We start from the raw sequence: 26,437 nt of genomic DNA, 5'->3' as shown, positions 1-26,437 counted from the left end.
ATTTAAGGCAGGCTTGGACACAATAAAATTCATAAATAACAAAAACAAATATTTTATTACAGACAAAGTGAGACCTGGGCAGTGAAGGAGGAAGGTATTCGCTGGCTCAGACGTACTGAAATGACAATGATTAGGTGGATGTGCAGTGCGTCCCTGCGTCCAAGGCCTTGAGGGGCTGGGTTTATGATGGAAGAGTTGAGAGGTAGGATGGGACTGGAGTGTACTGATGTTGTGATGAGGAGAGGTAGATTGAGGTGGTTTGGACATGTAGAGAGGATGGGGGATGATAATTGGGTGAGGAAGGTGAGAAGTGTTAATATTGGGGGTGGGGTTATGAGGGGTAGACCGAGAAAGACATGGGACAAGGTCATTAAGTGTGACCTCAGGGTTAAGGGACTGAACAGGGAGGCTGCAATGGATCGTGCAGCGTGGAGAGCCGCCATTAGGTGACCAAGCCCGACACATGCAAGCATGTTGGAGCCTTTAAAAACGAAACGAAACAGAACGAACAAAGTCAGTGGAATCCATTCCTACTCACTTAGCTCACCCAACTCGGTGTGACTAAAGACTGAATCGGCACTTTTCGCTGGAAAATATATATATATATATTTTTTCGCCACGGTGGCTCATACACACCTAATTATCTGAAATCCGCTAAAAAAAATGTATTTAATATAACCCAATTAATAAATTAGGTTTCAGAGCTAAAATGCGCCAATGTTAACAGATATTTCCCCTTCAGATCATCAGTGTTTGTATCTCGGTCAGCTGATGAGTGGTTGGCCAATGTTGGCCCCCTTGACAGACTTCTATTTTGCATAAATATTTAGTACAAAAAAATGTATCTGCATTGTAAATCAATATTTATACAAAACAAAAGTCCGTCAAGGTGAGTTGTTAGGCTAGAGGCAAAACACTTCTGCTGTCTTCAAGCAGTTTTCGCTCTGAATCCTGATTTTCTGTGAATGATTAAATTAAGCACAAATTTTTTACTGTCTATCTATCTATTGCCAGACGCCATAAGCCCGTTTTACTGCATTTCAAATAATTAGGTGTGCAAACCTATATGGTGATAAAGATTAAAATATTTTCCAATTAAAATTGCCAATTCTGTCCAAGATCGAGATCACATTTGATGACTGCGTGTTTGTATCTCAGTCATCTGATGAGTGGTTGGTTCACATAGTGGTGTTCCATTCCTTGTTCATTTTCCTCTTTTTCCTCAGCTTTCTGATCTTCCTCCATCATACCCTCCACATTCTCGTCAACAACTGTCTAAACAACCATTCTTAGGGTTGTAGCTAGCAAAATACTGTACTGCTATTGTGTCAGTTGTTATTATTGTTATTGTGTCACTGTTATTATTTTATGTACTGTGTATGTTAGTTATGTTGGTATATGTAGCCTACATACCTGAATGCTTTAGAATATCGGAATAATTGCCGGACAGTATTGGAGAATTCGGACAAAGGATGGTAATAGTCCAGGGAATGGGATGTGGGGCCGGACTTTTGTGATTCCCAGACTGGTCTCCCCCCCCTTTTAGTCCAGGAAATCGAGGGTTGAGTGTACTGTCATCTAGAGGCGGATCGCACTACTGCAATCCGTTTAGGAGTCATGATCCCTGTCCTGAAAATTTTGGATAGCACCTCGTGGATAATGAACGATTGGTGAAAAAGATAACTATATCTGATGTGAGAGGTGTAAGGCTGAGAGGAAGACCACGAATAGGATGGATGGACAGTGTGAAGAGAGCGCTGGATGCGAGAGGGATGTCTGTTGAGCAAGGAAGAGTGGCTGTGCGTGACAGAAATAAATGGAGAGAAATTGTGAATGAATAAGTGATGACGCAGCCCTGAGGGGATATTCTCCCGCATTTGGTCTGATCAGCTAGTCAGGTCAGGTGCGGGTAAGGGGATGGATCTGTTATGATGTGGCAGGGGTAAACCAGTTCTGCTGTCGGGCCCTGCTGCGGATGTCACTGATTGCATTGCGCAGTTGACCCTTGTGCGGTGTGATGCGGTGAGGATCTGTCCGTTCTCCCCTTTGGAGCTAAGATGCGAATGAATGTGTTTGAATGGATGAGTAAATGGAGAGTGAGTCGTCCTGTCTCGGCTACCTCCCTTTCCTTGGGGGAAGCAGCCTAGGTATATAGATAGATAGATAGACCTCGTATGACTGAATCCAGTGCAGTTACCATTTTTAACATCCTATAATTCTAAAGGGATTTGGTGGTGACAGATTGTAGAATATAAGTCCTATGATTCTAGAGGGTTTTGGCGGCGACAGAATGTAGAATAAGTCAGTGTAACAGCACTAGGCTGATATTGGAAGCATCTAGTCTACATATGGAAACACATGTGAGAGCAGTCAGTAGCTACCTATTGTGTAGTGGTGCAGAGGTGGCACTAGGTGGAGTAACTTGGCACCCATATCACCACACAGGACTTGCCAGATGTGTGATAGTCAGTGGTTGTTTTTTGTTGCTGATCAACCCCAAACTGTCTGGCCAAGCAGACCCATCAGCTACAGGCAAGCAACACTACAGGGTTGTCCCATGTAATGACCTGATGTTCGTTTGTGGCTGACAGTGCCTGACCCAAGCAGGGTGCAGGGAATACTGTGATTTGGTTCCTGGATGAATGCCACATTTGCATCTCCTCACCCAGTTAACAGGGGCACCATAGCAGGCTCCACTTCACCCTATAGTGTGGTTGTATTGTTATCAGCTGGAGTTTTAATGGTTTCCTGGGTTATAGGAAACTGTTAGGCTTGTCACTGAGCATAGAGCCACCTGATATGGAAAGGAAAATAATTAAAAGTAACAGCAGGGGAAGGGAGAGGTAAGATGAGAGGAAGGCAGACACAGAATTAAAATTAGAAGGGGGAAGGGAGAAGTTCAGTACTACCATACATCAAGTGAGTGGATGATGGTTGCCACCACCTACTACCTTCAGTCATTGTTTAAATTATGTAATTACAATTGCTGTATGTATCTTTGTTTTAGGAATACTTTACATTTAAGTTTTACTGGTTTCTGTATTTCCTCAGGAAGTACATATTAATCTGTTGATTCCAGGCCAGTGACCTCTAAAAGTATTACTTAGTTGCATTGATGTAACATTAAGTACTTGTCCAATGGATACTCTACTGTTGTGTATGTAATGAAGTGATCTGTGATTCAGGTGTGTGGTGAGAGAACAGCTGGACACGCACAAGGCAGCTTGCAGTCAGTTCATCAGAGGAGCTGATGTGGACTCTGCAGACTGCAGCTAAAAGGTAATGATTGTGCCAAGACTCAAATCTTCATGTTGATGATTCTGGCTCTGCCTTTATAAAGTGTTGTACTGTAAACCATTGTTTTGCATGGCTAATGTATTACCAGGTTATACCGTGCATTGTGCAAATGGAATCTGCACAAAAAGAAGCTTAAGAATCTCCTTGTTTTGGTATTGGGGAGAAGTGAATCATAAATTTTCCCAAAGGTCCCTCTTTTGGCTCTTTAAAAAGTTTCTCTCTCTCTCTCTCTCTCTCTCTCTCTCTCTCTCTCTTCTATACAGGAATGTTTACAGTAGTGTGGCTTACTGTCAAACTGCCACTACTGATGGTATCCATGTCTCTGATGCACAATAATGAGGTGGCAGGAAATTCAGAATACATTCCAAAAATAATATAGCAGTTACTTGATGATTACTCATGGAAGGAATGTCACATTTTAAGGGTTGAAGATGTATTGATCATGAATGTCAGAGTAAAGTGATATTAAATGTTAAATAAATTGTATTTTTTGTTTATAACAGTTCATGTTGTACACAGAGATTTACAAACCAGCCCTTAATAAGACAAAGACACAGCATTTTTTCTTTAGCTTTTTTTTATATACATTTTCATGTCTTTTATTGCAGTGCAAATTGAATAACCATAAAAATGAATCTGATTTTTTCTTTCCCTCTCTCCACAGCATAAATGAGCTCATGCAAAAGCAGGGTTCATTGGACAGTGTTATTAAGTTGATGGAGATGCTGGTCTAAAGGCGACTGTTGTTCCAGGTTCACAGCTGGAGTCAGAGCAGTAAAGCAGTTGTAAACACTGTCGTCATCAGGATGCTGCCTGAGTAATGGATGATAAGTATAAAACAGGACTGAGGGCACATCTTATGTTGTGTTAGCACATCCAGCAAGAGGTACCTCGATCAACAACTTATGTGTTATTATATATGTAGTGTCCTGTGGAAGATTTGTTTTTTCTCACATAGGAACTGATTTTGGATGATTTACCTGGTGTGGGATCATTTGCGGTATCTGTTGCTGCAGAGACAGTAGGTAGCAGCTATTGAAATAAGGAAGACGGTGGTAATATCAGTCTGAATTGACAGCTTGACTCAGCAGTGATCTGTATATTTAAAGTTACGGTTCAGAAGCATTCACGTGTTAGCAATGTTTAATCCTTTGGCCGTGGTAGGTGACTGTGGTCGCCCTACTAATTATTCTTCATGACGCGTCAGGGGACTTCAATCCACAGCTGAAAAAAACAAATTTCCTTCCACACATCTGTTGTTTTTGTATAAATACAGTAAGTTTTTATTTCGTTTATGTGCCAATAAACATTGTGTCTAGTGTACATATACAAGTGAAAAACCTTGCTTGAAGTAAATAATCTCGTCATTATAGCAAAATTAGAGAATAGCAAAAACTATTTTCGCATTTTTTTCTCAGAATATTACAATTTTCTTGTACATGAACGGTAAATTTTGATCTCTTATGTGCCAACAAACAGTGTACATGTTTGTAGTGTAGATTTACAAGTGAAAAACCTTGCTTGACATAAATCTCGTCATTATTGCAAAATTACACATAGTGAAACTTAATTATTATTGCTTTTTTTTTTTCTCAGAGAATCACGATTTTCTCGTAGAGAAAGATGCATTTTTGACCATTATCACACACAAAAAATGGAAACTTCATGGTCATTTCCTGTTGGAAAAGTAACAACAAAGTTATAATTAGCACATTCATTTTTTAAGAATTTAGGCCGCGTAATGATAGGTTGCAGCCAAAGGGTTAAAGGAAGAATAGTCTGTGTTGAAATTTTATCCTTTTTATGTAATTACAATTATTATCCAGTAATAGTGATGAATTTTTGACAGTTATTGTTCATTGTAATGGAAGCAGCTGATGACTGAGCATTGGTACAGTGAAGGTAAGTCATCCTGTTGGTGGTAGACAGTAAGATTAACACCAAGGTAGAGTATCTGAAGTATAGTGGAAGTTGAGAGAGGTGGAAGGAATGATATAATGGAGGTGGTAAAGGAAGAATTAGATGTACAGTCAGAGTGTGAGGTGGGTGACAAAATATTGGAGGTGGTAAAGGAAGAACCAGATGTACAGTTAGAATGTGAGGTGGGTGACAAAATACTGGAGGTGGTAAAGGAAGAACCAGATGTACAGTTAGAATGTGAGGTGGGTGACAAAATATTGGAGGTGGTAAAGGAAGAACCAGATGTACAGTTAGAATGTGAGGTGGGTGACAAAATGCTGGAGGTGGTAAAGGAAGAACCAGATGTACAGTTAGAATGTGAGGTGGGTGACAAAATACTGGAGGTGGTAAAGGAAGAACCAGATGTACAGTCAGAGTGTGAGGTGGGTGACAAAATGTTCCTCAGTGACAATGAGACTGTCCTGGACACAGTGTCCTCAGCTGAAGTTAAGCAGTTTAGATGTTTAGAGAGTGGTAAAGCATTTGCTTTTAAGAACAGTCTTATCCAGCATGCAGTTGTTCATTCAAGAGTGAAGAATTTCAAGTGTGATGAATGTGGTAAACAATTTGCATGGAAGAAAAGTCTCACCAAACACCTATTAATTCATTCAGGAGTGAAGAATTTCAAGTGTGATGAATGTGGTAAACAATTTACAGATAAGAGTAATCTCACCAAACATCTATTAATTCATTCAGGAGTGAAGAATTTCAAGTGTGATGAATGTGGTAAACTATTTGCACAGAAGGGTGTTCTCACTAAACACCTATTAATTCATTCAGGAGTGAAGAATTTCAAGTGTGATGAATGTGGTAAACGATTTGCAAGGAAGGTTCATCTCACTCAGCACCTATTAATTCATTCAGGAGTGAAGAATTTCAAGTGTGATGAATGTGGTAAGCGATTTGCACAGAAGAGTGATCTCAGCAAACACTTATTAGTTCATTCAGGAGTGAAGAATTTCAAGTGTGATGAATGTGGTAAACGATTTGCACAGAAGGGTTATCTCACCAAACACCTATTATTTCATTCAGGAGTGAAGAATTTCAAGTGTGATGAATGTGGTAAACGATTTGCATGGAAGGTTCATCTCATTCAGCACCTATTAGTTCATTCAGGAGTGAAGAATTTCAAGTGTGATGAATGTGGTAAACGATTTGCACAGAAAAGTGATCTCACCAAACACTTATTAATTCATTCAGGAGTGAAGAATTTCAAGTGTGGTGAGTGTGGTAAACAGTTTGGTCTGAAAAGCAATCTCACCAAACACTTATTAATTCATTCAGGAGTGAAGAATTTCAAGTGTGGTGAGTGTGGTAAACAGTTTGGTCTGAAAAGCAATCTCACCAAACACCTATTAAATCATTGTGAAGGGAAGAGTTTCTAGTGTGCTTAATGTGGTAAACAGTTGACCCAGTGGATGTCATCTGACACTGTTTAATTCATTAAGGAGTGAAGAAATTCAAGTGTGATGAATAGGGTGAACAGTATTATTATGATCTCTCCAGTATCAGTTCAGGAGTGAAAGAATTTGAAATGTGATGACTGGAAAACTGTGTAGAAAAAATTCTTATTCACTTGGCACCTGACAGTTCATTCTAGTGTAAGAACAATTATATAGTTATGATAAATGTGGCAAAACTTGTTGAAGAAATTAGGATTTAACCAGGCAAAGTTCCATTCACTAACAAGTGAGGGAGAAGACATGTTTTATCTCTTAGGCTGGATTTTTTTTTTTTTTTTTTTTTTTTTTTTTAACGACAGGAAGAAAAACAAATGATTAAAAAGAAAAATAATCCATACACCAGCTTACTGGTGTCCTCTGTTCATAAAATATCTGTAACAGTCAGACTTGAACAGCTGTAGGTTGAAGTTTGGAGGGAAACATCTCCGGGAAAGTGAGTTCCAAAGAGATACAGTTCGGGGAATGAAACAATTCTGATAGGCAGAAGTTCTGCAATATGACTGAATGACATTCCAGTCATGAGCGCTACCAGATGCCCGTGTAGCACGAGGGAAGGCATGGAGAGGTGGCAACATGGATGCAACTTCGTCTGAGCATTTGCCATAAAAACCTCTGTAACATAATGCAAGGGAGGCAGCATTCCTTCGTACTTGTAGGGGAGGTAGTTTATTTGTAGTGGCAGGGTTGTTAATAATTCTAACAGCCTTGTTCTGAATTTTGTGTAATTGTTTTAATGCAACCTCTCCACATCCATTCCACAAGGGTGAGCAATATTCTGGCTGAGAGTGCACATGACTCTTATAAATTACAGCTAACTGCTCGTCTGTAATGGAAAATTTTTATAAGTGGATTGTAGAAAAAAAAAAAAAAAACGAGTGCTTTGGTCTGTAGAGCGCCTTTAGCTACTATTGGTACTTGTGGCAGGCCACCCCTCATGTAGCATGTCATACGATCTACTGAGCCAAGACACCATTAACCATGAGTGATAAAATAATATGAAACTCTAGATACAGTAAACCCTTAATATACTGAACCCTCTTTCAATGAATTTCAGTTTTAACGACCACTTTGAGTTGGCCGAACGTTCTTTTAAAGAACTTTGTTTGGTACAGTAATAGAATGGATGCGCAGGAAACACCTACCAGCATTGTGTCCCCCCCCCACATACACACACACTGTGTGTGCATTAAACACATGTTTAATATACATGCAGCTGTTCTGTACTGTTTGCATTGCTATACTCTGTTAGGTAATACAGTACAATATTTACTGTAATGTAACAGCTGATATACAGTGAGTTTACCCACACTTTCCCTGTAAATACCGAACAACCAATGTATAGTAGTGTATGGGCAATGTACAGTATAGTGCAGATTTGTAGTGGTTTTCAATGACTGTGCCAGTGGTGGAATGCAGTTTATGTTTAATGTACATGCAGAGCTGTTCTGTACTGTTTGTTTTGCTATTCTCTGATACGTAGTATTTAATGTAACAGGTAATGTACAGTGTCAATTTTCTTTACCAACACTTTCCATGTAAATACTGAATGACAAATGTACGTAGATTTATCTGAGGTCTATTTGCAGTCTTTCATTGCAGTGCAGTTACTCCCAGAAAGGTAAGAATAAAAACATCAGTTAGTAAATAGAGCATTTATTAAGAAAATAACCATTTAGACCTACCTGTATGTTATTGTGTATGAGTTACGGCCAAACAGTGCTGTATATTTAACAGTCTTTGTTCGGTAAAAGCCACAACGCCTGGGAAATTATTGAACAGCATGGTGTTCGGCTGTAATGTCAAGGGTCTGGTACAAATTAGTTGATTATATTGAGAGTGCACTGTATTAGGAGAGGGCTGTTCACCGTGATAGTTGTACAGGAGTACAGGGCATTCATTTAGTACACAGTAAACTGGGCAGCAAGGTACACTATATCCTGCACATCTGTACACAAAAATATTGTACAATGTATGTATTGTTGGTCTTTATGGGCAGCAACTTACCTTTTTGTATGACATTTTATTACCTTTTTGTATGACATATTGGGCAGAAATCAAGTAAGATATGTCACCATTAATAGCAATAGTACATGATATGTTTGTGGTGTATATTTTTCACCGACACAGTGTATTCTTTCACTCAAATTACCATGCACTATAGTCTCACCAATCTAAAACCAAGGTTTGGGTGGAGTCCAGCCGGGGATTTCCCACCGTACAGCGATGCCTTGTTTCCTATACTCTGATTGGCTAGTGGCTGACCTGACACCGTTATAGTTCGCCGGTCACATCTCACCACCTGGCCTGACATGACTTCACCCACTTCTGTGTGTGTGTGTGTGTGTGTGTGTGTGTAAAGACAAACTAATTTAAGTTATAAATATAATTTAAATTATATATATAACAGAAAGTGAACAGTGGAAGCACGTGACAGAAGCTTAAATCTCCCTCCAATGGATGTGGATGTTGCTGCTCGTGAGTGTTTTAACTTACTTATTTCTATTAAGAAAATAGCGTATGTTCTACTGATTCCTTCAAATTATATTATAAACGTAATTGTTACATTACTTACCCAACTTAGAACTACCGTGAAAGTCGGTAAAAGTAACTACATTTTTTTCAGCACCACTGTAAAATATGTATGCCACGTTTCTTTATTGATGTACAAGAGCCATATGCATTACAAGTTTACCTTCCTTTGATGTGCTAGAATACTTACGTTTATATTGTATTAGTATGTGTGTACCTATCTGTGATGCCTATTACATATATAACAGAATCTACTCATCGCTCGTTTAGGAAGTATGGCATGGGTGCACCCAGCGCCAGACCCCACCCAAACCTTGGTTTTAGATTGGTGAGACTATAGGAGATGTGCAGTATAATAGGAACACTTTACATCCAGCTAAATGCATGATAATATGAAGGCATATAAACAGAGTGTATGATGGAACTTGGCAGAAGGGCAAGATATGATAAAGTTTTAATAGCTGTGAAAGAAAAAGACCTGGGAATCTGTTGAAAGTATTTTCATTCATTCATCATCTAATCTTGTGTTACCCCATGAGGAGCGTAGGAGTGCAGGGCTAGGCACGTTTGTCCTGACATTTAACCCGCCCCATCCTGGCAGATTTTTAATCAATGACTTCCCCCAATCCCAGCAGATTTTCAATTTTTTTAATTTTTTTTACTAAAACCTCCGCTTATTATGAGAAACATTGAAAATTCAAAGAGAAATCGCTCACCTGAGGTTTAACCCCTAACAGGCGGGCGACGTTACGTAACGTCCGTGCGTGAGGAGGCGGATGATGTTACGTAACGTCCAGCCATTTTCGGTCCTAATTTATTGGTGAAATTGGGTGATGAGGCATCCTTGTCACCTATTGTCCTGCCCTCAACTCTCCCAAACCTTGAAACAAGTAAAATAGAATATCTCTGGCTGTCTGTCTCTCTCTCTCTCTCTCTCTCTCTCTCTCTCTCTCTCTCTATGTATAAGTTGTAGTGTTATATTTGTTCAAGTAAAATAGTATATACGTATGTAAGTTATATTGTTGTAAGTGTTCAAGTAAAATAGAAAACACATACATAAGATTTTGAAGACAATGAATAGTGTAAAGAAAGCATAAATGATAAATATAGTGTTCAGTGGTGAAGAAAAAGCAAATGAATGAATAGTTTGCTAGCCTCCCCCCAGGCGCGCCTGGTGATTAGCTGCCTGCCCACTCTTCTCCCTCACTCCCCTCTTCTCCCTCACTCCCCTCCTCCTCCCACAGCCAGCAGAGATGTATTACCGCACATGTAACACCTCTTGTCTTTCTTTTTTATCCATTTTCATCGAATTATGCATATTTATGCTTATTCCTTGATACTTTATTTTTCCAAAAATATGCTGCTCCACACGGTGGTATAATTGATAAGTTGCCCACCCATAGGGGGTTAAAATGCTGATACAGGTAACAATACCCTTTCCTCACTGTGTTTTCTATGGGGCCTGGCTCCAGAGAAAATATATTCTGTGGAAGAGGTAACTATTTCAAACCACTCATAAATGGTATTTATTTATTTTGTAGGAATTTATATGTAGTACAAGAGTTTATTGCTTTTCACACTAATATAGGCGATATAAGCATTGTTTCACTCACCAAACACATTGACATACTGCACCTTTTTTGGTGCTTTACATGATCATCATTTCTTCCTCTAATGCTACATAAACTTTGTCCTCCACATTGTCATCGATTGGGGAATCACTCTGGCCTTGAATTTTGTACCGTGGTGCGACGTGTCTTTACTAGCCAGGTCACTGGTAACAGGTGAGTTGCCGAGACATTGGCGTGCCGGGAGGAGGGAGGTCATGCGGGGTAAGGCATTGCCCCTGCCTGGCATAGGGTAGAGGAAGGTGTCCCGTGTATACGTATCAAAAATCATGTGGGAAATTTGTAAAATGTGCAAATGACAGACCTTACAATTGCGGCATGTTTATAAACATCAACCGGAGTCACAGTGACAAAATGTTTGGACGTATATATACGTCAATGGGACGCAACAGGTTAAGATGAGAGTGACCAGCCTCACTCATCCCTGAATGGCATTATGTGAGGAATAAACTCAACCATCCCATGGATAAAAACCTGCACAGGTCCAATCTGATTGGAGCGCCTTAATTACCCACTATACCACCAGACACCGTAATTTGGTTATATGGTTACCACCCAGCATAGTAAATGGTTTCCTGGTGTATAGGAAACCATTTGTCCTGTCACTTAGTGTAGTCTCCCATGGACAGAAGGAAGTGGCCTTGAAAGTAAACCAAGTTGTTTTTGAGGTTGGATGTGATGATCATATGTGATGGCTGGATGCCACCAATTGGTGGTGGATGGGAGCACTCACCATACACTCACTCGATGTACTGCTGCTGTGAGTGTCTGCCCTTTCCTCCCTTCCTTCCTCTTCTGACTTTCCTTCATTCTTTCCTCTTCATTCTGCCTATGGGTGACTCTACACTGAGTGACAAGCCAAATGGCTCCTGTACTCCAGGAAGCCATTTACTATGCTAGGTGGTAACCAAATAACCAACGTATTGTACATGGTGGTTTAGTGGGTAATTTAGGTGCTCCAATTGGATTGAGCCAGTGCAGGTTTATATCCAATGGGTGGTTGGGATTTATTGCTCACATAATGCCATGTGGGGGTGAGTGAGGCTGGTCACTCATTTTAAATGTCAGGACCAACTTGCCTAGCCCCGGGTTTCTACAGTCCTCATGGGGCAACAAAAGATTGAATGATGGATGGATGGATGGATGATGCCACCAATAGGTATTCAGAGTGTGATCTATGACACAAGATGTGCTGTGCCCATATTATGATGGGACAGTCATTCACAATGGCATGGCATCACAAACAGGAATTCAGATTGTGATTTAAAAGATAGTGCCCATGTTAAGACAGGACAGTCCGTCCTAATGGCTTGGTGTCAACTAATTATGCCCAGTCAAGAGGTGACTTGCAGGGGTAGATTAATCACTAGGCTGAATACCTTACAGCCAAGGCCCCCAACATTGAAAAAAAAAAAAAAAATGATAAATGATGTAACTACAGTGACTGGCATCACACAAGACCTCATGATGGGGGCCCCTTCCCTGGGTAGGAGCCCCAATATCTGGTTTAGCCAACAGCCCCCCAAAAAAGTTCATTTGTCCCTGATTACTTGTGCCTCATCCAAGGAGAGGATGTCAGGCCTCAGGACAGGGATGATAATCCCAGGATGGTGTGGGATGGGTTGACCATCTGTGTCCTGGGATGGTACCAATATGTCTGCCCTCAACAGGGTAAAATAAATCCTGGTAAAAGGATGGGCTGCCAATCTGAAGACTGGGATTGGTGGCCCAAGGTTAGGGTTGACCCAACAAAGGTGGGAAGGGTCACTGCTGTAAAGATATGGGAGGGATGCCAAAAGCTGCTAGTCCATCACAGGGCTGAAGCAATGTTTCTGCCTCCATACCTGCCCAGGGACATCCCTGAGGTGTTCACAGGCCAGGAGATGGAGGGAAGTTTAGAAAACCGTCCCAGGGTAGCAGTGGCCAAGCATAGCAAAAATGAGACAGTGGTATCCACCCTGTGGTTAAGCCACGAGTCAGTGTTATCCACCCCATGTTTAACCCTTTCAGGTCTCCTGGCCACGATCGTGGCTGTATCAGTACAAGTCTCCTGGCCATGATCGTGGCTGTGTCATTACAAGTCTCCTGACCACAATTGTGGCTGTATCAGTACAAGTCTCCTGGCCACAATTGTGGCTGTATCAGTACAAGTCTCCTGGCCACAATTGTGGCTGTATCAGTACAAGTCTCCTGGCCACAATTGTGGCTGTATCAGTACAAGTCTCCTGGCCACAATTGTGGCTGTATCAGTACAAGTCTCCTGGCCACAATTGTGGCTGTATCAGTACAAGTCTCCTGACCACAAGTTGTGGCTGTATCAGTACAAGTTTCCTGGCCACAATTGTGGCTGTATCAGTACAAGTCTCCTGGCCATAATTGTGGCTGTATCAGTACAAGTCTCCTGGCCACAATTGTGGCTGTATCAGTACAAGTCTCCTGGCCACAATTGTGGCTGTATCAGTTGTACAATTGTGGCTGTATCAGTACAAGTCTCTGGCCACAATTGTGGCTGTATCAATTGTCTCTGACCACAATTGTGGCTGTATCTGTACAAGTCTCCTGACCACAATTGTGGCTGTATCAGTACTGTCTGACCACAATTGTGGCTGTATCAGTACTTGTGGCTGTATCAGTACAAGTCTTCTGGCCACAATTGTGGCTGTATCAGTACAAGTCTTCTGGCCACAATTGTGGCTGTATCAGTACAAGTCTTCTGGCCACAATTGTGGCTGTATCAGTACAAGATTTCTGACCACAATTGTGGCTGTATCAGTACAAGTCTTCTGGCCACAATTGTGGCTGTATCAGTACAAGTCTCCTGGCCACAATTCTGGCTGTATCAGTACAAGTCTCCTGGCCACAATTCTGGCTGTATCAGTACAAGTGTCCTGGCCACAATTGTGGTTCACCCATTTGCCTTCGACTCAGAACTGTGGCAGGCAGCTAGTGAATGTTATCAGTATTTCTCAACATTGACTCATTTCCTGGGTATTACACAATCCAGTTGAGAAGAAATAAACAAAGATTTATGATTTTAGGTTAGTAGGAGTGTTTTTCTCTCATTTTGTATACAGAAATGCACTGATTTAGGACACCACACACCACTTGCTATGCAGCTTCCCATCATTATTCCAGCTCTTGTATGGTAAGTGGAGCCCTAATATTTTGTAGACAGATGCATATTAGCTCCTTATGCGTGACTGTTATGTTTCTTTCTAATTTACAAACCTTGATTTTTTTTTTTTTCAAAAATGCGGTTTCTCAGGCTGGAACCAATTAGTGACCTGAAAAGGTTAAGCCACATGATGGTACTACCCAGCCTGTGGTTAAGCCACATGATGGTGCTATCCAGCCTGTGGTTAAGCCACATGATGGTGCTATCCAGCCTGTGGTTAAGCCACATGATGGTGCTATCCAGCCTGTGGTTAAGCCACATGATGGTGCTATCCAGCCTGTGGTTAAGCCACATGATGGTACTATCCAGCCTGTGGTTAAGCCACATGATGGTACTATCCAGCCTGTGGTTAAGCCACATGATGGTACTATCCAGCCTGTGGTTAAGCCACATGATGGTGCTATCCAGCCTGTGGTTAAGCCACATGATGGTACTATCCAGCCTGTGGTAAGCCACGTGATGATGCTATCCAGCCTGTGGTAAGCCACCTGATGGTGCTATCCAGCCTGTGGTTAAGCCATGGTCACATGGAGATATATTCAATTAACCCTTTGAGATTTTCAGCCCTCCGCCGATTGTGTCTGTGCCAGATTCAGCCTGGCGCACATACAGGTCACCGTCGTGCAGCGATATTTGTACTTAATTGACCACTGTACACTAACTTTTTATGGTAGACTAATGAATGTGGTTCCATTTTAAAGCTAAATAGTTGCTCTTTATCATAGTATGGTTGAAAAAGGTAAATACTGTAGCTAAAAGGCCAATACAACAAGTAGAAGTTAGCCGAAAAGGAAAAATCACACACCCTTCCGTAGAAAAATATTTGTAAAAAAAAAAAAAGTATTAGAGTTACATGAAATTTGATTGCACCACGTCAATCTACAGTAAAGTACCTTTCCACTGATATATAATTTATGGCAATTTACGTTAGTTTTCACAGAGAAAAGTGAAAGCTCTCACTGTCACACAGGCAAATATCCATGCTGGTAATACTGATATTATTCATGTTAAAAGCGAATTTATTATGCATATCTGTCTGATATACTTGTCAGTGTATAACCAAATAGTTGGAAAAGGATAAACAGGATAGTGTATTTAGAACAAGCCCGGATAGGATATGGAAAACATGCAAAAAAAACAATGTTGTTTCATATGACTCGAATTCGAGTCATCAGAATCTCAACGGTTGGATTTACGATGACTCGAAATTGCGTCTTCGGAATCTCAAAGGGTTAATAACAATCACAGGAGCAATAGCAAGAGAATGAAATTTCAGAAGATGGTCACATGGGTAGTTCTGTCCAAACAAGAAAAGAAAAAAAATATATTTCCCTGTGAGTGCCAGATGAATGATGGCCGTTCTCTTAAGTTTTACTAATGCAGGCATGAGTGTGGAAAAAGAAAAAAAAGAAGTGATGACCACCAACCAGGATGCTGCAAGTCTGGCTATGTTAGTGATTAAAGAAGTGGAGTATGACTAGAAAATATTTGTGGATATGTAAGTAGCTTGCCAGAAAGAGAAGTGAGAGCATTTGTTATAAAATGGTCAGAGAACTTAATTTGGATGAGCCAGAAACCATGAGGCTGTGGATATGACTTAGTAAATCCCAACAGCTTCATGTGTTGTCTTGTTTTTGGTATGATTGACAAGTAAGATACCAAAGTGGGGAAGTCTGTGTCCGTGAGTGAGCAGCAGGCTTGGATGTAAGCAATAGCTGGTCAAACGAACTTCCAGTGTATAATCCCGTCATGCTTTTCAAATTATTTGTCATTTCATCCATAATAATATTGTTATATTATGTGATGATTCAACACAAAAATGAGCATTACAATTTATGTAATGAATAGAACATTAGCAAATTAGCACATTTGACTGTAATTAAGGCCTCTTCTGTTTGTACTCATTGATAGATCGTGGGGCAGATCCTGATCTGGTTCAGATTTGAATCCAGATTTTGCTCCTCTGGTTTGTGATAACAGAACAATAGCTGGTTGTAAGGCTGATTTTACCTGTGATGGTTTTCCATAGTTCTGCATGGCCCTGTTGCCATGGATGATGATGATGATGAATTAAACTGCATGACTAATATTTTTGCTGTGTACAATTTTATGGCAGATATGAGATAAATGCCATGTATAGTATGTATGTCTGTGTGGAAGCTTGGAGGGGTAATCATCAAGGAGACACAATATCACCTTATTTTGCCCCCCCTCCCCTTTTTTTTTTTTTTTTTTTTTTTTTTTTTTTTTTTTTTTTTTAAGTGCAATTTTGAATTTCAATGGACACCATCTTGTGCACAAAACAGATGGACACCATCTTAGAATATGATTTTTTCACAAATTTTCCGCTCATCTTTGGTGATTTGCCCAAACCGAGCCTGGTGATTGGAACATAACCTTGTTAATTCTAGCCTGCCCATACCCTACCCAACCTAAGTTTTTGTAACCTTACTTAATTTAGCCAGACCAAACCTATTGTAACCTAACCTTTGACCATACCTAACCTAATTTTGCCTGTCCTACCTAACTTAACCTATTATAAGTTGACTCAGCTGAACATTACAACATTTATCCTATCCTAACAAATTTCCATAATCTAACCTTAATAATCCTAACCTGCTGATTTTGGCATGTATAAAATTGTGACGCCCTTATAATGCTGCATAGGAGGCTGGTCCATTTGTTCCCCTGTTGTGTAGGTGGGATTAGCTTAGTGGTTTATATGTGCATGTGTGAGGAAGCCTCTAGAAATTAAGTGTTTTGCTTTAGGATTAGGCTAATGTAAGTTTGGAGATGTGAAGAACACATTCTAGAAATTAAGTGTTATGCTGTATGATTAAGTTAATGGTTTATATCTGGAGATGAGGAACATTTTAGAAATTATATGTTGTGCCATAGGATTAGATGAGTGCTTTGTATGTGGAGTTGTGAGGAGCATTCTTGAAATTGTTATGCCATAGGATTAGGCTAAAGTTTTATGTCTGGTGATAGCAGGAACATTCAAGAAACATGGACATATCTTATCTTAGGAATTTGTTTTTGTCATTATTGTTATTATGTAATGTTGATTTGAGTGCATTATTACGTGGGAAAATGTGAGTTCCCTCCCAGGCTGTAGAATATCCTGTGTTGTTGTGGAGATGGAGTCACCTGGGGGGGGAAGGTGTTATATAAAGGGATCATTGTGCCTCCTACCATAGTTTAGTGTGTTCACGGTAGCCGACAGAGACCAGTACAGAGTGGAGAGTAGTCAGTCAGACAATGACTGTTAATCAGTGAAAGACAGAGTAGTCAGCCAGTTAACGGACAATGAATATTAGGGAGTGATGACGAAGGTAGTGTGAGAGGGAAATGTGCCACCATGTTTTGCAAGTGTACCTCAGCTGTGCCTGGAAGAAGTAAAACCCTACAATGTTCAGTGGCCTTTGATTAATGTCCTGGCTTGTGTACTTATTGTTCTTGACACATCAACAAACTCTGCAGTGCTACAAATTGGCATCAGGAGTGGGATATGTTTTGAGAGATGGAGACGCATGGACAGGTTGCCAAAACAGTGGATATATCTCTGGCAGATATGCTTGCAGTGTTAGGAGCACAGCAAGAACAAATGAAATACTTGCAGTGTTAGGAGCACAGCAAGAACAAAAGAAATACTTGCAGGGTTAGGGGCAGCAAGAAGAACAAAAGAAACATATACTTGCAGTGTTGAGAGAACATCATGAAGAACAAAGACCTTCAACCCTGTTACACACGTCCTGACTTTATCCTCCACTATACAAGACACCTCTTGCCTCACCTCTCTTACCTGGCCACTTATTCTTTCTACCTTACTGTTTGCCACCTGTTGTTGCTTCAGTTTCCTCATCTCCTCACACAGCTGGTGAAGGTGCTGTCAGCCCACTTATCTCCACACACAGCTGGTGAAGGTGCTGTCTGCCCACTTATCTCCTCACACAGCTGGTGAAGGTGCTGTCTGCCCACTCATCTCACACAGCTGGTGAAGGTGCTGTCTGCCCACTTATCTCCTCACACAGCTGGTGAAGGTGCTGTCTGCCCACTCATCTCCTCACACAGCTGGTGAAGGTGCTGTCTGCCCACTTATCTCCTCACACAGCTGGTGAAGGTGCTGTCTGCCCATTTATCTCCTCACACAGCTGGTGAAGGTGCTGTCTGCTCACTCATCTCCTCACACAGCTGGTGAAGGTGCTGTCTGCCCACTCATCTCCTCACACAGCTGGTGAAGGTGCTGTCTGCCCACTCATCTCCTCACACAGCTGGTGAAGGTGCTGTCTGCCCACTCATCTCCTCACACAGCTGGTGAAGGTGCTGTCTGCCCACTCACCGGTTGCTCTAATTTTGCATAGTGTTGTGCTTGAGCTTCTTTCTGCTCTTCTTGATATTTCTTTTGTTCTTGATAATTTTCTTTGTTCTAGATATTTACTGTGTTCTTATTGCTGTGCTCTTAGATATTTATTTTATTCTTAATTTCTTTTTTTTTTTCTTTTTGCTGTGCTTGATATTTTTATTTTTAATTTTTTAGATTCTTCTTAATATTTCTTGGTGGTAAGTGGTGGTGACCATCATCCACTCACGTGATGTAGTGCTGCCTACTTCTTCCTTCACCTTTATCATTCTTTTTCTGTGTCAGTCCTCCTCTCTTCCTATTTCTCCCATCTTTCTTTTCACTTTTTATTATTCTTTTTTCCTTTTCAGTTGGCTTTACACTGAGTGACAAGTCTAATGGTTTCCTGTAAGCCAGGAAACCATTTACAGTGCTGGGTGGTAACTGTATGACCAACCCATATGTGTTCCCTATGTTAATAAGTGGGTTGGTGGAGGGTTGATGCCCCTTCCCTTAAAACAACTAAAAGACAAACGGCCACCCCTTGCAGGATCATTGCATCTGGCTATAGATCGTTTTGTTTCATTTATAAAGGCTCAAACATGCTTGTATGCATTGGCCTTGGTCATCTGATGGCAGCTTTCCATGCTGAACAGGGTTGGCAAAAATCATTGGATAGGAAAAAAAATCCAATTACAGTATATTTAATGTTATTGTTTTGTATTCCAGCAATTCTACCCCTGTGTATATCAGTCTGACATGCAATTACTCATAGATATAATATAAAGAAGGATTTAGCAAGCTTTTATTTCCATCCTTAAACATACTTCAGGTTTCATTCACTCGGGACTTATCTTGGAAAGATCATATGACATCTCTTGTAAAATCTGCTTCCAAGAGATGAGGTGTGTTAAGCTGACTCCATACCTTGTTTACCCCTGCACAGTTGTTGACTTTATACATGGGTTTTATTTGCCCCTATGTAGCGTACAACTCTTGTGTGGGGAGGCTCACCATATACAGCTCTTCTCAATAGGGTGGAGTCAAAGGCTTTTCGTCTCATCAACTCTCCCTCTCTTACTGGCTCCCTTCAACCTCTGTCTCTTCGCCACACTGTTGCATCTTTATCTCTTTTCTATCGCTGCTTCAATGGTCACTGCTCCCCTGAACTATCTGCTTGCATCCCTCCACCTCTACGACGGGTGTGTTAGCAACAAACTCATCCTTTTCTGTCCAACTCTTTAATGCAAGAGTTAACCATTACTCCCAGTCCTTCATTTATGCAACAGGTCAACTCTGGAACTGTCTCCCTCTGTCTGTATTTCCTACTTCCTATGATCTCCAGTCTTTCAAATGAAGTGTGTTCAGACATCTTGAAATGAATGGATCTTGAATTTGGCTCTCTTTTGTATTGTGTTTGTTTTTTTCTTGGAAGGAACGGTTTGTGGGCTCCTGGCCTTTGGTTCTTTCTTCTTTGCATTAAAAAAAAAATACATGTAAAAATGAAAATACTGTAGCTGATTTAGAAAGCCAGCTTTTACCAGCCAGGTACACTTGTCTCACAGACGCTCTAATCACTAAGTTATAGTGCAGTAAAACATGGAACACCTCTTTGACTTTTACAATGGAAAGTTTAAACATTTTAGTTGTAGGAGAGCCAGCTGCCCTGGCTACTCCCTGTATATTATCAGTGATTGTTCTCAGTAGCTATACTATAAATTTACTCTATTAATTAAATGTTTTGCATGCCATTATAATGTATACTGGTATTTTTTTCTGTTAACAAGACTAGAAAAGAATTCTTTAACAAAAATATCATTAGTGTACTGAAAGGATTAATAAATGTGTCCATTTACATACTCTTATGTACCATAAATATGTTTTGGGTTAGAACATTTACTTAAAGTTTTCAGCTCACCTTACTATTTTTAATCCTATCTATCTATCTATCTATCTATAGCCCGACGCCCTAATCCCGAAAAGGGTGGCCGCAGACAAAACGCCTCCAAGTCACTCTGTCACCCACCATTTGACTCCCCTCCCTCCAACTCACCCCCCCCTCCCTCATGTACCTCTCAACTCCATCCCTCCACCTCATCCTCGGTCTACCCCTCCCTCTCCCTCCCTCCACCTCACCTACATACACCCTCTTAGTCAGTCTTTCATTCTCCATCCTCTCCACATGTCCAAACCACCTCAGTGTATTTCTCCTAATCTTTTCAACCACATCCACATCTACCCCACAACGTTCCTTCACTTCTTCATTCGTCAACCTGTCCCTCCACGTCACTCCACATGCTCCTCTCAAGTAACTCATTTCCACTGCTCTCACTCTTGACTTGTTCCCCTCTTGCAATGTCCACGCCTCGCTTCCATACGTCAGGGTAGGGATCACAATACCATCATGCAGTGACTTCTTAACTTCCATACTCACCTCCCTATTTCTCATCACTGCTTTCAGTGTACCAACAACCTTTCTTCCCTGCTGTACCCTTTCACGTACTTCATCCCCCAAAGTTCCATCCTTACTCATCACACTACCCAAGTACTTGAATGCACTCACATTCTCCATATCCTCACCATCCAACCTCACTGTACATTCTGTGACTTCATTCCTCTCAAACACCATAACTTTACTTTTGTTTAGATTAGCTTTCAGTTTCCTCATCCTACACACTGTCCCAAATTCATTCACCAAACCTTGCAACTCCCATTCATCTTCACTCAACAATACTGTATCATCAGCAAACAGCAACACCGGAAGCTTCCAAATCTCACCCTCATTCATTAGGGCCACCCCCACATCCACTGCCCTACCTTGTACCTCCTTTACAACCCCATCCATATATATATTAAACAGCTATGGAGACATTACACACCCCTGTTTCAGTCCCACACTGAGATCAAAGAACTCACTCAGCTCACCATCCACTCGCACCGTAGCCCTAGCTCCCTCATACATACTCTTCACAGCACTCAACAATTTCCCCTCCACTCCATATATTCTTAATACCTTCCACATACCTTTCCTATCTATTCTGTCATAAGCTTTCTCCAAGTCCATGAAGGCAGCATACACTTTCCTTCCCTTCTCTAGATACTTCTCCACTAAACATCTTAGAACAAATATCTGATCTACACACCCTTTTCCCTTCCTAAATCCCCCTTGTTCTTCTCCAACTAGCTCCTCTGTCATATGCCTAACCCTATCAATGAGTATTCTACCATATATTTTACCAGTCACACTAAGAAGGCAAATACCCCTATGGTTACCACATACTTCTTTTCCTTTGTACAGAGGAACAATTATACCTGATTTCCAGTCCTCTGGAACCCTTCCCTCTTCCCAAGCCAATCTACACAACTTCCATATCCACTCCACAACAATCTCACCCCCATACCTAAGCATTTCACCACACACTCCATCAATTCCTGGGGCCTTTCCCAGCTTAATCTTCTTCATCGCTTCCACTACTTCCGACCTACTGATCTCTTCCTCCCTCCTCTCATCTCTTCTTCTCCCAGCCATTCCCCAACCACTTATACTCACACTGCTCTCACTCTCTACATTCAACAAATCCTCAAAGTGCTCCTTCCATCTCCTCAATTTCTCTCTCTTCTCCACCAACAATCTATTATTCCTATCTTTCACTCCCCTACTATTTCCCCTTTCACACTGCCTTACTTTCTTTACCTCCTTCCAAAACAATTTCTTACTCTCCCTCCATTTCACACTCAGATTCCTCCCAAACTCTTCATCCACTTTCTTCTTACTCTCCTTCACCAGTCTCTTAACCTCCCTTCTGCTGCTCACATATACCTCTCTCTTCTCTCTCTCATCTTCTCCCCTACCTCTACTCGCCAACCATTCACCATATGCCTTCTTCTTTTGTTCCACAGCTCGTTTCACCTCATCATTCCACCATGCTGTCCCTTGCACACCCTTGCATCTTCTCCTCACTCCACAAACCGCCTCACACTCTGCGCTTATCTCTTCCGTGAATATCTTACATACTTCTTCCACCTCTTCCATCTGCTCTAGCTCATACCTTCCCATTCTTTCTTCCACTATGCTCTTATACTCTGTCCTTTTCTCACTATCTTGCAATTTCTCCACTCTTCTCACAGGAGCTGCTTCCTCCTGTCTTCCCCTTCGCCTCCTCAACCACTTTCTTTGCAGCTCTATCTTGGCCATCACTAAGTGATGGTCCGAGACTCCATTCCCCCACCCTCTCCACACCCTTGCATCCAACACTTGTCTTCTCATTCGCTCATCCACACACACGTAGTCTATCATTGCCTTTCGTTCAACAAGTTCACCATCCATCCTCCTCATTACTCTCCATGTATACCGGTGGATCATCTTATGCCGAAAGTAGGTGTTGGCTATTGCCAACCCCTTACCAGCACAGATGTCCACCAAAGCACTACCATTCCCATCTACTTCAGCTGGCACACCCCACTGACCAACCACTCCATCCACTCGTACATTCCCAACTTTGCCATTCATGTCTCCAATCAACAGCACTCCCTCGCTCCTCTCAAACTTGTCCATACATGCTTCTACTCTCGCCCAAAACTCATCTTTCACTCTTGCCACTCGATCCTCTGTTGGAGCATACACACAAACAATCGCCCATGCTTGTATACCTACTTTCATCCTCACCCATACAATCCTTACACCCACTGTTCCATACTCTCTTATATTCTCCTTCCACTTCTTGCTTATCATCAGACATACTCTCTCTCTTGCCCTCTCATTCTCACTGACTCCCACACATATACCTATACCGTATTCCCATTCTCTCATCCTTTCACCTTTCCATTTAGTTTCAGTCAATCCACATAGATCCACTTTTGCATCCTCAAGCACCTGGACAATCTCTCTCTCTTTCACTTCATCTTTCACTCCTCTCACATTCCACGTTCCTACCCTCAGAATGTCCTTTGTCCGTTCCTTAGTCATCAACGTATGGTCCGTCCGGGTCCGAGGCGCTTTATTTGCTTTTTTAGTTAGTTCTTTTTACGGGGTGGGGCACTAACCCACCACCAACCCTTTTAGTCGCCTCGTACGACAAGCAGGGATACTGGGGGAGTATTCTTGAAACCCCCCTACCCCCAGGGGGGAAAAACAACCCAAGAAGAATCAAGCGGTTTATAAAAAAAAAAATTTGCTTGGTTTAAACCATATTTTGAACCATTTGGTTTAAACCGTTGGTTTAAAGTGGCCAACCATGCTGCTCGATCTCTAGCAGCCTCCCTATTCACTCCCTTATCTGTGAGGTCACACTTTATGACATCCCAGGTGTTTTTCGGTCTGCCTCTCACAACCCTACCCACAGTGTTAACAGTTCTCACTTTTTGCATCCCATCCTCTCAAGCCCAACCCATTCCAATCTATCTCTCTTCATCACAACAACACACTCTAGTCCCATCCTTCCTCTTAACTCATCCATCATAAACGTAGCCCCCCCAGGCCTCACATTCAAGGACACATTGTACATCCACTGAACTATTGCCATATCTGGATATTGGAGCCTGTGAATATCCTCTTCCTTTACTGCCCAGGTTTCTCTTCCATACAGCATTACACTCCTAACACATGCTGCATACATAGGTCCCTTCGTACAGAGGGAGAGCTCTCTCAATGTCAGGAGTGGCACCAGCTCCCTGATCTTCTTCCAACCACTCCTCCCTGTGGCTACAGAGCTGCTCCAGCCCCACTTACAGCACATAACATGTCTCCGAAATAACAGACCTTCTCCTATCACTTCAGAGATTCATCAGCAGTCCTTTCACACATAACAAATTGCACCTGCTGTCCCTGGCACACTGCACACACAAAATCATTATTATCTCGCAGTCTGCCTCTGATACCACTACATCTCTAATGTACCCACAATCACACACACCGCACAAGATGGAATTACTTCCCACACCATTGTCAAACCACACATGGCGACTCTCCCTCTTTGACAGTACCGCCACCATCAGTACCATTGGATACCATCACTTTTTTTTTTTTAAATCTGCTCTTACTCTTAAGCCCTTGTGCCCCGTACCATCGCTCCACTTTCTAAATCATTCCCCTGCCTCCCTTTCGTTCTCTGCAATCAACACCAAATCATTGGCATACAACATCTCCCACGGGAGTCCAGTCTGAAGTCACGTGAGAGGGCTTCAAGTATTATGGCAAAAACAAAGGAGTCAAGACTGACCCCTGGTGCACACTAACATTCACGGAATACTCATCCCTCGTCTCCATTCACCCTTACCTGGGTGCAAGCATCCACATACATGGCCATAACCACCCTAACCAGCCACTCCTCAATCCCATGCTTTCTCATTCCCACCTCACCACCTCTCTAGGGACTCAGTCAAAGGCCTTCTCCAAATCAACAATAACAAAGTACAGATCCCTTTTCTTCCCAATATATTTTTCCTGAAGCTATCGAACAATGGCTATGGCAAATTATGGCATCAGTGGTCCCTTTGCCTGGCATAAACCCAAACTGCATCTCATGAATATTCACTCTTTCACTAATCATACCTTCTAGAACTCTCTCCATTACCGTCATTATCTGGTCCAAAAGCTTTATACCTTTATAATTTCCTCTTTCCAGGGCATCACCCTTCCCCATGTACACATTTACAGTTACACTCTTCAGCTATATGGCCAAACCACCTCAGTGTATTTCTCCTAATGCTTTCTATCACATCTACATCACAACACTCCTTCACTTCCTCATTTGTCAGTCTCTCCATATAACTCCACATGCTCCTCTCATGTAACTTATTTCCACTGCTCTCATTCTTGACCTTTGTCCTTCCAACAAGGTCCAAGCTCCACTTGTATACGTTAGAGTTGGTATCACAATACTGTCATGTAGTTACTTTTTTACTTCCATGCTCACTTCCTTGTTTCCTATCACTGCTTTCAAGGAATCAGCAACCTTTCTTCATTGTTGTACCCTTTCAAACACTTCACCCTCTAAACTTCCATCCTTACTCATCACACTACCCAAGTACTTAAACGTACTCACACTTTCCATTTCATCATCCATCCCCACTGTAAATCCACTGACCTCACTTCTCTCAAAGACCATGACTTTCCTCTTCCCTACATTCACCTTTAGTTTCCATTTCTTACACACTCTCCCAAACTCATCCACCAAGTCTTGCAGCACCCCTTCACTTTCACTTAGCAACACAGTATCATCTGCAAACAACAGTACAGGGAGTTTCCAAACACTACCCTCTCTCTCTAGGGCCATCCAACATCCACTGCCCTACCTTGTATCTCTTTTATAACCTCATCCATATACAGATGGGTTAATTTCTGTTTAAATACCATCATCATCATCATTACCGTCACTACCACTATCACTATTCCCCATTATCATCATCATCACCACCTCTTCCTCCTCCTGCACCATCACCACCACCACCATCATCATCATCATCATCATCATCATCATCCTCACCCCTTCTGCCTCCTCCTCCATCGTCGTCATCATCATCATCATCATCATCATCATCATCATCACCCCTTCTGCCTCCTCCTCCATCGTCGTCATCATCATCATCATCATCATCACCCCTTCTGCCTCCTCCTCCATCGTCGTCATCATCATCATCGTCATCATCATCATCATCATCATCCACGACGCCATGCTCCTCCTGACTATTTGAATCTGACATAACCGTTTGTGGATGCTGCCTCATCCTATCGCTAAGTAGGATAGTTGGCATGATGGTAGTAGTAGTGTAGAAGCTGCTTGGCATACTGTTAATGTGTCCTGCAGTATTTATTATTATTATTATTATTATTATTATTATTATTAGTATTATTATTATCATCATCATTATTATTCTTATTCTTACTCTTATTATTTTTATTATTACTCATTATTATTATTATTATTATTATTATTGTTGTTGTTGTTGTTGTTGTTGTTGTTCTTACTCTTATTATTTTTATTATTATTATTATTATTATTATTATTATCATTATCACCATCATCTTCATCATCATCATTATCGT

At 41.4% G+C, this 26,437-nt stretch overlaps 1 protein-coding gene across 1 annotated transcript; it reads left to right on the top strand.

Annotated features, from left to right (window-relative positions):
* The first annotated feature begins 5,174 nt into the window (after positions 1-5,174).
* LOC145399280 (uncharacterized) lies at positions 5,175-6,641 on the top strand. Its single transcript, XM_080271955.1, has 2 exons — positions 5,175-5,199; positions 5,689-6,641. The coding sequence occupies exons 1-2, from the start codon at positions 5,175-5,177 to the stop codon at positions 6,639-6,641; spliced, it is 978 nt and encodes a 325-aa protein (XP_080128081.1).
* Positions 6,642-26,437: the final 19,796 nt, after the last annotated feature.

This window comes from Coenobita brevimanus, chromosome 48 (assembly GCF_032717465.1).
Source record: "Coenobita brevimanus isolate Jiangsu-jjx chromosome 48, ASM3271746v2, whole genome shotgun sequence".
NCBI classification, from domain to species: domain Eukaryota; kingdom Metazoa; phylum Arthropoda; class Malacostraca; order Decapoda; family Coenobitidae; genus Coenobita; species Coenobita brevimanus.
Note: the sequence above shows the minus strand (reverse complement) of the source record. Positions and strands in the feature narration are given on the sequence as shown.

Excerpts from the sequence above, each read along its gene's own strand:
- LOC145399280 (XM_080271955.1), top strand. The coding sequence starts at position 5,175 with ATGACTGAGCATTGGTACAGTGAAG. Across the intron at positions 5,200-5,688 it reads TGAGCATTGGTACAGTGAAG|TGTCCTCAGCTGAAGTTAAG; the intron begins GTAAGTCATCCT and ends TCCTGGACACAG.